Here is a 10,667-nt window from a genome sequence, read left to right on the forward strand (position 1 = left end):
CAGATCACATAAACATGCATCGGGTGCTTCTACGTGCGAAAAGGTCGATTGCCCCACACACGTTACATATCAACCCGAACTCTGGGGCAATCACTCACTCCCAATACAAAATTGATGAGCGCTAAAAGCTATTAAAGTGTCACCTATGGCAGCCACCAGTGACAGGCCAGGCTTGCAATGGTCTGCAGGCTTCAATGCAATAAATTCACCTTTTTTATGTGGTGCATGTATTACATTTTTTGCAAAAGGTGGACTATGCCTTTAAGGAATGAAGCCCAGGAAGAAACACAGATCAGAGTTCTGACTTTCCTCGCCGCATACTTGTTTCAGGACAGCGGCTCAAGCCAGAGGACCAGCAACTAGAATTTTCAAACGGCGGTCACATTGCTTTCTCGCCCCCCAACTTCCTTCAACCAAGACCGCAGGTCTGACGTCTGCTGTACCCTCAGGCATAGACACGTGACTAGGAATCGCGGACAGCAGCGAACCATGCATTTATATCCCCCACCTCAGACGCCGCACGAGCAATTGAGCATCCTTTGAATCTCTCTTACTTGTCCAAACGCTTGACAGGGGAAGGCGAGGCACTGAGCACACACAACTTCCGCCAGCACAGCGCCTGCGCGACGGCCTACAGCGGCTGCTAGATGTTGCCTAGCAACCTGATAGGGGACTCCGCGAAGAAGGAGGCGCTTCGGGGAGGACGGCTCCGCCAATGAGCGCGAAGAACGTCCCGCGCCGCCGGCCGCCGCGCACGCGCAGTGCCAGCCCTGTGTTGTAGTTTGCAGCGTTCCGGGCTCGCTTTCCGGCGCCGCTCTGTGATTGGTTGCTTCTGAAGGGGGGTGGTGGGGTTTTCTCTGCCTGCTTCCCGTTATCGCGGAGGGTTATGGGGCAGGCCCCGGCAAGTACGGAGCGGTGTGAGGCGCCGGGCAGTGGTGTGTCTCGGGGGTGAGTGTGTCTCTGTCATAGTAACCTCCCCCCTTCCTTCACGGCAGCTCACCACCTGCCAGACAGGCCCTCACACCCAGTGCCCGCTCCCTGCACCCACTACTCCGCAACAATGGCCAGCGGGGGCACCGCGGCGGCGGCCTGTGTTCAATAAACAGCGTGTGCACGTAATGCCACAGGAGCCGAGCGGGCAGCCGTGACCGTGGAGCAATGCTCCCACCATTGTACAGGCAGCTGCCACACAATACTCCATTGTCCGTTACTGGACCCTCTCCTCCCCACCCCCAGCCATCTGTGTGTTGTCTATGGAAGGTGTGTATTGCTGCACACATGTATACACCCTCTACTATTACCTACATGGCTGGCAGTATATAGAATGGCATGACCAGGAGCACCGAGATGTGTGTCAGCTCTTCCTCAGCTTTGTTTACATGGGGCTGCATTGTGCAGGAGGCCTTGTCATTCTACTGGGCCGGAGCTCTTCCCCTGCAGTCATGCACAAAACATTTAAAGTGTATTTCCTCCTCTACAATCAAATCAGAGAACCCCCTTCCCCCAATATATGTGTGTTATGTGTTCTTAGTAACACAGGAGATCTATAATTGTGTAAAACAATCGTTCTGATCTTGGTAGTTGTTTCTTTGGATCAGGTTTATATATATAAAGATACTACAGACAGCTTCTATTAATGGCTACACACACGCATAGGTTGGACTGGATGGATCTGGGTCTTTTCCCCTCCTCCCAACCCTATCTACTATGCCCCTATGCTTAGAATGGATGGCAACTTGCAGATAAAGGACAGACTGGAGGGACAGTTGTAAAGTGAATTAACTTACAATAAGCGGAACTGATCAAAACAGGAGCACACAGAACCTGGAGCGGTTGCTCATGGCCAGTTGCCATCAGAATCCGCTTCTATCTTTCATTTTCAAAGCCGACCTGAAGAGAGAAGATGATTGGTTACTACAGGCAACGGCTCCAGTTTTGATAAGTCCCAATGTACATCCCAATCCTTGAGATCTTTAACCCTTTGTTAGCACATTCACTTGATAATGGAGATCTGCCCGGGTTCATTTTGGCAAACAATAACTGCCCAGCCCCCTCCCTAACGTTACATAGAAGGGGAGAGCTAAGTAAGATATTTTAACAAGTAAAAAGCCATTTTTAAAATATTTAAAGTGTTGTGAAAGTGGGTATTATCCTGATTTGGTTGCAAACCCAGAAATAAACTTTGCTAACATTTCATTGTGCTGGTTTAACCTTCCACCATGTTTTAAATATTGTGTTCCAATAAGAGTTCCAATTGGCATTAAAGTAAATCTAGACTCATTCACTAATACCACAGCACGGTAATGTCATTTCAAAGGTTCTCTTAATCATTTCATGAAACTGTCTGGCGATCTGCTTATAAGGGACCTTGTTCAGGCACTTTCTCTTATTATACAGGATTTATAGAGCACCAAACGTTTGTGCTTTGTAGTAAAAAAAAAAAAAAAGGAAACAGTACAGATTAAATACAATTTAAGACAAGGGGACTAGGAGAGCCCTGCATGTGAGAGCTAATAGGGTGACAGCTGCCTCCTAACTGTGTTGTCACCCTGTCACATGCACGGCTAGGCGCCACCTGGAAGAGACTACAAAGGATTGTACTAACACGCGTCTAATGTTGTCAGGAAGCCAGAGCAATGATGTGCAGCCAACGTTGGAGCAAGTGCATGTAGACAGGAAGTGGCTGCAGGAGATCAGGAGTGCTAAGATGCAAAAAAAAAAAAATGAATAAAAGATGAAAAGTATCTTTTACCAAAATAAAACTGAGACCCATGTTTAGGATACACAGTGCCTGAGCCAACTAAATGTCTAGTTAGGGTTTACCAGGGCCAGGTAGCCAATGCTCCTTAAAAATTACAGCTGGTGCCTCACTTATGAGGTTTCGTCTAGTTGTCAGTGGGGTTAGCTCCTTGACTAGACAGGCTGGCTCCATATTCATATGTCCCACCCTGATTTAAACTAAAAGAGGAGCTGTTTTTGTTGTCCATAGCACCCAGTCACATTCTGTTGAACTTATCAGTATGGCACATTCATTTTCTGCTATGGCCACCAAGAACTCCTTTGTTAGACCCTTCTCTTTATGGGGCCTGATGTTGGAAACTAGAATCAATGACTTCATTTTGGTCTGTTGGAGTCTGCGAAGAATCTACTGCTCAAATGATGTTGTTCACCGATTTGTCTATAGCTGTCAGATGTTATCTAGCATTGATAGTAGATTATTCATGCAGACATACCAAAACTCCACCATCAACTACAAAAGGAAAAGGCTTGATTATGAATACTATTTATAGGTCTATTATCTTGTTGTGTCTTACAGCACCAACTCTAACATGTGAAGAGAGGTGAAGCTGGGGATACACTGGTAGATTTTCATATGAACGTTCCTACGAAAATTATTTTAACATGCGATCTTAAACTCAATGGAGCTTTGATCTCGTTTGTTCGACAAACATTTTCCATCCTGATCCTTAAATTTTATCATCACTATGGTCCAAATGGTTCGTTGATGTCCAATAGTTAATGACCCCTTTGAATATTTTTTTAGCAAATGTCCCAAAAACAAATTCTTTATAAATGAAATGCTATTTGCGTATACCCAGCTTTCCAGATTAAAGAAAACACTGGCAAAAACCTTTCCATGTCCATTAAATAAATGCCATTTGTATATAAACCGTGCAGCCACTTTTTATTTATAAGGTATATCAATTTCCTGTGGTCTAGATACTTTTAGTAAAAGATACAAAAAATGTGTATGCCTTTATCCTTCCCACATACACATGATATATAAAACTGTAATTGAACTCCAGCATCGGCACACAGCTACATTTGTAGGAGGAAACATTGACATCCATTTCAGTTTGATTTTGAGGAATTGTGTTGGTGTGTAGATCAGATGTGACTTCTACACATATTGATACTTGTACTGTATGTTGTACATTGTACTGTTTCCTGTGTACAGTTTCATTTCTGAAAATCAAGTCTCTGTAGAGGTGCTTTGTTTAAACGATGGTTCACTTCTTAGCAGAGCTAACTTGTGAAATGAAAATCTTCTGCCTCACAGCAACAGGTTCCAACTTCACTGGAGATTGAAAGCTTGAATCTGGTATCGTTGGGGCAATATTGGCAATTTTAAATGACTTTTACAGTTGTGCAATGTTGATGATGCTAATGGCATTTTGTGGGATTTTTGTATTGTTGTGATTTCTTCTCTCACTTCTCTTTTGCATTATTTCATAGGTCTGCCGTTCTTGAATTTGTAGAAGTGAAAGGAAAAGACCAGAGGTAAGACAGATATTCAGTTATGTTGATATCTTGTGATAAAAACATGTTGGCATGTTTAAATAATGGTTTCTGGATAAGTCTTGCTAGGTAAACTAAAACCCTGTTTCCTGTACTAGGTAAAGCTAAACTTAGGGCATTACCACCCTCCCCTCTTCCCTCCTAAACTAATCATTGTTATCCCAAAAAAAAAACTAAGCTGAAAGCCCATTTTATTTACCTAAATCTGTGGTCAGGTGACACGTAGGGTCCCGAGTCTTCTATCTTTTTTACTGTAGAAGAAGCGGGTCATTCTTTGGGTGTCTACATCACTACCTGGACTTCTATTGACTCTCCAGCAGTGATGTCCTCTCAGCCTCCAAAACAGGTTTTCTCAACCTTTTTTCAGCAACGTTCCCCTTTAAAAGTATGCACAATCTCGAGGCACCCCAGTCTAAAATGAAGTAAACAAGCATAAATCTAAAAAAACGCGTGCTCCCTCCAAAATCCATACCAGAACATTTACAGAGATAGGGGTCTGATATAGATTATAAGGTGGGACCCAATGCAAAAACACAAAAAAGTTGGGTTCCTACTTTACATCAGGTTCCCCCTTCACATTAGGAGCCCCATTACATCACAGCCCCTCCTCCCCCCTCATATTTTTACATCAGAGTCCCCCTTCATGTCAGAGTTCCCCTTCACATCAGGAGCCCCCTCCTTTCATATTAGAATCCCACTCTTTGACATCAGAGCCCCCCTTTTTCATAATTGGAGCCCTCTTCACATTGGGGCACCCGTTAAGAAACCAGGAGGCACCCTGGTTGAGAAAGGCTGCTCTAGAAGACTATGATGACTTCACTAAGTGGTAACTGCTCAGTGTGGGCACAGACGGCATCACAGGTTGGCACATCCGGAAGCAGTGCCAGCGAGGGACATGAACAGAGGATATAAGTGCATAAGAAAGAGCTTTAGAAGGTAATTTTATTTTAAGCTCAATGGAGGAATTAGAAGAGAGAGAGTTTTGCCCAGAGATGTGATTTAAGTTCTGCAACTTATTATAAGTAATCTCTACTGCACTCTTTCCATTTGGCTGCTGTGTAGAGATGGTGGTTATGGAAGAGTGAGGAATTTTTAAGGATAGTTCACATGGTCTTTAGAGTCAAGCTTGCTCTACATATGGTTGTCCTGCTAAATACACCCTCATGTGCAAGTGTATGCACGTGTATTTAAAATATATATATATTTTTAATTTTCCCATATATTTAACAAAAATGAGGGAAAGTTCTATACCACCTTCCTAACCAACCCTTGCAAAGCAAAAAGTGCTTACTGTTCAACTTTTCCTTATCAGAGTCTACATACTACTCAGTTTTGCCTCAGACATGAAGACTCTCTCTGTCTTTCATCTGAGAAGGCGAGCAGCCAGGTTTTAATGCAGGGAAAAGGTGACATATCGGCAAACGGTGTTTACCCGTTATCCGCCTGCTCCTTTTTCCTGCCTCTGAAAGTAATATATAATGCTGGTCACACACAGGAACATTTCTATCTACTGTTATTAAACATCTCAGGCTTGCAGATCCTTGGTAAATATCTTGGAAGCTGCGCATTTAATACTGCGTTGAACTGTTTTTGTAAAGAGATGAACTTGGATAACAGAATGAGTGACCATTTAATGTCATTTTTTTTCAGCATTCTGGTTAATGTATGTGATCGAAGCTACAGACATTTTGTTGTTTGTGGTGCTATATATGCAGGGATCCCTGTAGTAGCAACAGTTACATCTATTTGCTTATTCCCTCCAGCATTCTCTAGAATTGTTACATTGTATCTGTTGTTACTAAGATATATTTATTACATATGACCCTTGGCTTCATATTGTTGGTCAGATACTGGTATAGGTCATTTTAGTAGTTATAATATGGACAGAACAGTCTGTAGTTTTCAAATGTAATTTATAGCATTGTAACTTTTGGGTTAAAATAGATAGTAGCACCAAGTAGCAATGTTTTATTTGAAAATGTCATTTGTCATTTATTTATTTATTACAAGGTGAGGACTTTTGTTTTTCTGTTGCGATGAAGTGTGTCAGCTCCTCAAGCCATAAAAGAAGCATTCACAGCATCACAAAAACGGTGTGACAGTCGTGAGAGGTAAATGCTCATGTTTTTGTGAATACAGCATGTCTAGTTTTTTTTTCCTCTCTCACAGGTAAAGCTTTCAGCATATTAGAAAATTCACATTATGCAGAGTATTCTTAAGTACAGAGTATTCTTAAGTTTTCCTGTATGCACATTAGCAGTACATAAAGGCACAGGGAGTAAAATATACACAACACATTATAGGATATTATAACTATAGGTGCACCGAAATGAACATTTTTAAACCAGAAATAAAAAAAAGTCAGACTGAAACAAAAAAAATGTTTTCTAACCTTTTATTATTTTTTATAAACGTTTTAATTTTTTGTTATTTTTATTTATTATATATTTTTAAAAATATTTTTATTTTTTAACTTTAAGTGGGGGCTTTGGTAAAATATCAGAGGTCTAAACAGACCCCTGATATTTCCCTTTTAAAATAGTAAAAGAGATTGAGGACAATGAGTGCATAATCTCTTTTTCTGCAGTACCTATTATAAATGAACAGGAATCCTCTATACTGAATGTTCCTGTTCATTCATACATTGTGGAGATGGTATGTTTAATATGTACACAATTATGAATGAACCGGAAGTGATATAGATCACTTCCTATTCATTCATAACTGGTACACAGTACCTCATACTATGTCCAGATATTTACAAGCAGTCAGTGATCGCTGAGTGCTTGTACCGCTCTCCATCCTGACTCGCTGTCACAGGAGGCTGAGCGTGCGGTGCAGGGAGGAGAGTATTTTGACAGCTGACTCACTCCTCCCCCTCACCACTGGCTTGGGCTCCTGTGACGGGGCATGGCTGCGTCCGCACCCACACGAGCAGCGCACAGCAGGGAGGAGAGAAACTAGGGATGCAGCGCAATTTCGGGCAAAAGATGGCACGTTCAGCATTTTGCCAAACGTGCAATTTTTGGCCGATATGTTTCAGCGGCCGAAATTTAGGTGCATCCCTAATTGTAACACGTTTACCCTCTAATATGTAATGCAGCCTGTGAACTGGGGTCTAAGTGTTTAGAGAGCCAGCAAAGTGTTTTTATTAACCTCAGAGGGGTTATAAAGCACAATAAATTGAAGAAAGTTATGACTATGGGAGTGGAGGAAATACAGTACATCTGCTTACTCATTTGATAGATAAATTTGATGGATCTGTGTAAGCTAGGACTGGGAAGTTGGGTTCTTATGATGGGATTCATATTCTTGTGAGATACCAGTCAGTCCAGAACAACCATATTCTTAATAATTTCTCACCATGGGTCTCTAAAATCAGGGTTAAATCTTCTGTGCACAATATGATTCATTTTGGAAACCCGATGTTTTATGGAGGGAGAGGTTGGTAAATACCAAAGTGTCAGAACAAATGCATTGGCTGCATTCAACAGGAAAGCTGTAAAACCATCACTGTTGGTATTTGGTGAAACCAGGGAATGTTACACACACAAATGCGTAAAATTCTAAAAAATCTACATAGTTTTGCTTTAAAACTCACCTGTTATTTTTGACATTGACATGTGTATGTTTGCAATGACAGGCGACGTGTGGCCCCATGACTCTATAGTTAAGAAGAGCAGAGGGGAGGATGTTACATCACCACTGCCGCAGGAATCCTGAGCTGCAGGAGGAGCTGCGGATACAGGCAGCGGTGGCTGCTGGAGACGTCCACACTGTTCGCACTATGCTGGAACAGGGCTACTCACCCAATGGTCGTGATGCCAATGGATGGACTTTGCTTCACTTTTCAGCAGCACGTGGAAAAGAACGATGTGTGAGAGTATTCCTAGAGCATGGAGGTAAGATGGGTTCTGTTAGGAGAGGGATTTCCAGTTCAAACTAAAACTATATCCTTGGACGTCCTTACCCTTACTGATCTATTATGAATTCCCCAACTGGGTGAACACTGCTGTTTAAGTGAGCAATCTGTATCAGCTTATCATGGACAAATGCGCCATAGATTGTTAGGAGCTCTCCATGTAGTCATAAACTCCAACGTGTTACTGTGGAATTCCACTTGAGTTTTGGGTAAGCTATGGAAGGATTAGAATTCTCTGTAGAGTTGTCATTGCTTCCTGCGATCATGTTGGAGAGGTTGTGCCCCCTTCCTGTCCTAGTGATAACAATGGCTGTGCTTTGTATGGACAGCGTTACAACCTTAATGTTCTAAGGTAGACAAGGATGCTTGAATCTGTGGCAGCTAACAGTTCCACAGGCTTTAAAACTGAAATCTAAACAAAGCTTTTAGTGTTGTTGTTGCATCTACAAATTCCAGACACAGACCGCAATACAAACCTTAAGAGTTGTTCTAACGCTATTTTAAAATGGTGATGGTCTCAATGGCTCGTGCAGCCCCCGTCAGCTGCCCCTGACAGCTGGAAGCGATTAGCTCCTGAGTTTCAGTTGCTTGTACAGCTCGCTTCAGGAGCATGCTGTTGAAGCAAGAGTAAACAGAATGCTTCCACATTCTGTTTACATTGGGAGTCTTGTGACTTCACGAATGACGTTATGGCACTTCCTCTTTGTATGACGTGCTGGTCAGAGTTGTAAAAGCTCTGTCCAGGGCCTCCCTGCAGCAACACATCACTGCTATAGCAAGCTATTGTTGGCTGATTGCAGTATTAGAAGTGATCTGGGTGGACAAACTGATATGGAATTCCGGAGCCAAAACCCTTGGTGACCCCATTGACAACTAAAGAAAACCTCTAAAGTTATGCACCAGCTGTAATTTTTAAAGCGCATTAGCTACCTGGCTCCTGGGATTTGTCCAGCCCTGCTTTAACCACCTGTCCTGTGATAGTTTTACTGATAGAGGGGTTTTTTCTTGCAATTAATAACCACTGGGTTTTTAATTTTTTTTCTTTTAATATATCAAGGAGAAAAGACTGAAAATCCCTTACACTCTGTCATAAAACAAATCAAATAAAAATGCCAGACCCCCAAAATGACCACTTTTTAGACAGTGGACAACCCAAGGTCATTTCAGGCTTACTTTTGTCACAATATTTTGGAGATGAAGGAACATGCTGGTATTTGGGTGGTTACAGTGTGTTTAGCCTTTTAGGCCTCATTCACACGAGAAAAGGCCGGCACGTGCAGCTCCGTGCTGCGTGCACGGCCTTATCGGGCAGCTCCCGGGAAAGACAGGTGCTGTGTGTGATTAGTACGCAGCCCCTGTCCTTCTCTATGGGAGTACGCGGCCATACGCCGCCCTACACTCACCTCAAGTGCAGGTCTGTGCGGGTGTCCCAGCTCAGACGCAGACAGGATCCATCCTGTCAGCGCATGAGTACGGACACCCGCACGGACGTGCAGGGTGGGTGATCGTAGGGCGGCATACGACCGCGTAGTCCCATAGAGAAGGACAAGGGCTGTGGTCAGTGGCATTTAAAACCCTCCACAAACAATCCCACAACATTTAACCCTTCCCCACCTTAATTGAAGCCATTCTGGTGTATGCTCGCTCTCCTCTCCAGATTGCAGCCTGCGATCCTCCTCCTTCCCTTTCGAGAGGAAGAGGAAGGCTCTCAAACAGTACTACTGTTTACATATGTATTCCCTGTGATCAACCATCACACCAATAACAAGATACAGAGCCACTCTGATTGGCTTTGTGCCTTTAGAATATGATCTCCACTGTCTAATGACAATTAGAATCCAGTTAGAATATCCACTCCCCTAGTGACAATTTTACTGCAATGGCTGATAGGGACATGGTTAGAATACATCATTTGGTGACTGTACAAAAATGCTATACTAGGACTTTTTAAACTGGGCCTATTAGTAAAAATAACTACATATACCCATAGTTTCTCACTGAATCTTTAAATTAAAATGGTCAGCCTCCCAATGGCGTTGTGATACGTTTTTCAGTGGATGCTAATGGAAGGGTTACTGAAAATTGAATGGGGTTAAAAATGGAAAATTGAATGAACCGCTCCGCTCCATTGCGTTATGTTTTCGGTGAAAAAAAGTAGAGCATGCACTCGGGAAGCTAAAATAGAATGCGAAAAGCATATCGCCGCAGATAGTAAAAAAAAAACCCTAAAAAATTCTACCAATATATTAACAGTAAAAAGGTAAGAAAGGAGCAGATAGGCCCAATAAAGGATGAAAACGGGAAGTTACTCACAAGTGACAAGGAGAGGGCCGAGGCGCTGAACAATTTTTTCTCCTCAGTATACACTCAGGAGGGAAACGGGTTCGACGTACGTGATAAAACACATAGTTCAACCGATAATATACCACAATGGTTGACGGAAAGC

The 10,667-nt window shown here is 42.7% G+C and overlaps 1 protein-coding gene across 4 annotated transcripts in view; it reads left to right on the forward strand.

Moving 5' to 3' along the window:
* Window positions 1-820: 820 nt before the first annotated feature.
* The window catches only part of ASB7 (ankyrin repeat and SOCS box containing 7), a 39,182-nt gene continuing 29,335 nt past the window's right edge, over window positions 821-10,667 (forward strand). Inside the window, exons 1-4 of one of the 4 annotated variants that reach the window (XM_018560248.1) lie at window positions 821-948; window positions 4,237-4,281; window positions 6,310-6,410; window positions 7,943-8,201. In XM_018560248.1, the coding sequence (XP_018415750.1) occupies window positions 7,991-8,201 (211 nt within the window). In that variant the 5' untranslated portion in view covers window positions 821-948; window positions 4,237-4,281; window positions 6,310-6,410; window positions 7,943-7,990. Of the gene's footprint in view, window positions 949-4,236; window positions 4,282-6,309; window positions 6,411-7,942; window positions 8,202-10,667 lie in introns of those variants that run through there. The other 3 variants (XM_018560249.1, XM_018560250.1, XM_018560251.1) reach the window with 3 other exon arrangements.

The sequence above is a fragment of the Nanorana parkeri genome, unplaced genomic scaffold (assembly GCF_000935625.1).
Source record: "Nanorana parkeri isolate BGI_ZX_2015 unplaced genomic scaffold, ASM93562v1 scaffold443, whole genome shotgun sequence".
NCBI classification, from domain to species: domain Eukaryota; kingdom Metazoa; phylum Chordata; class Amphibia; order Anura; family Dicroglossidae; genus Nanorana; species Nanorana parkeri.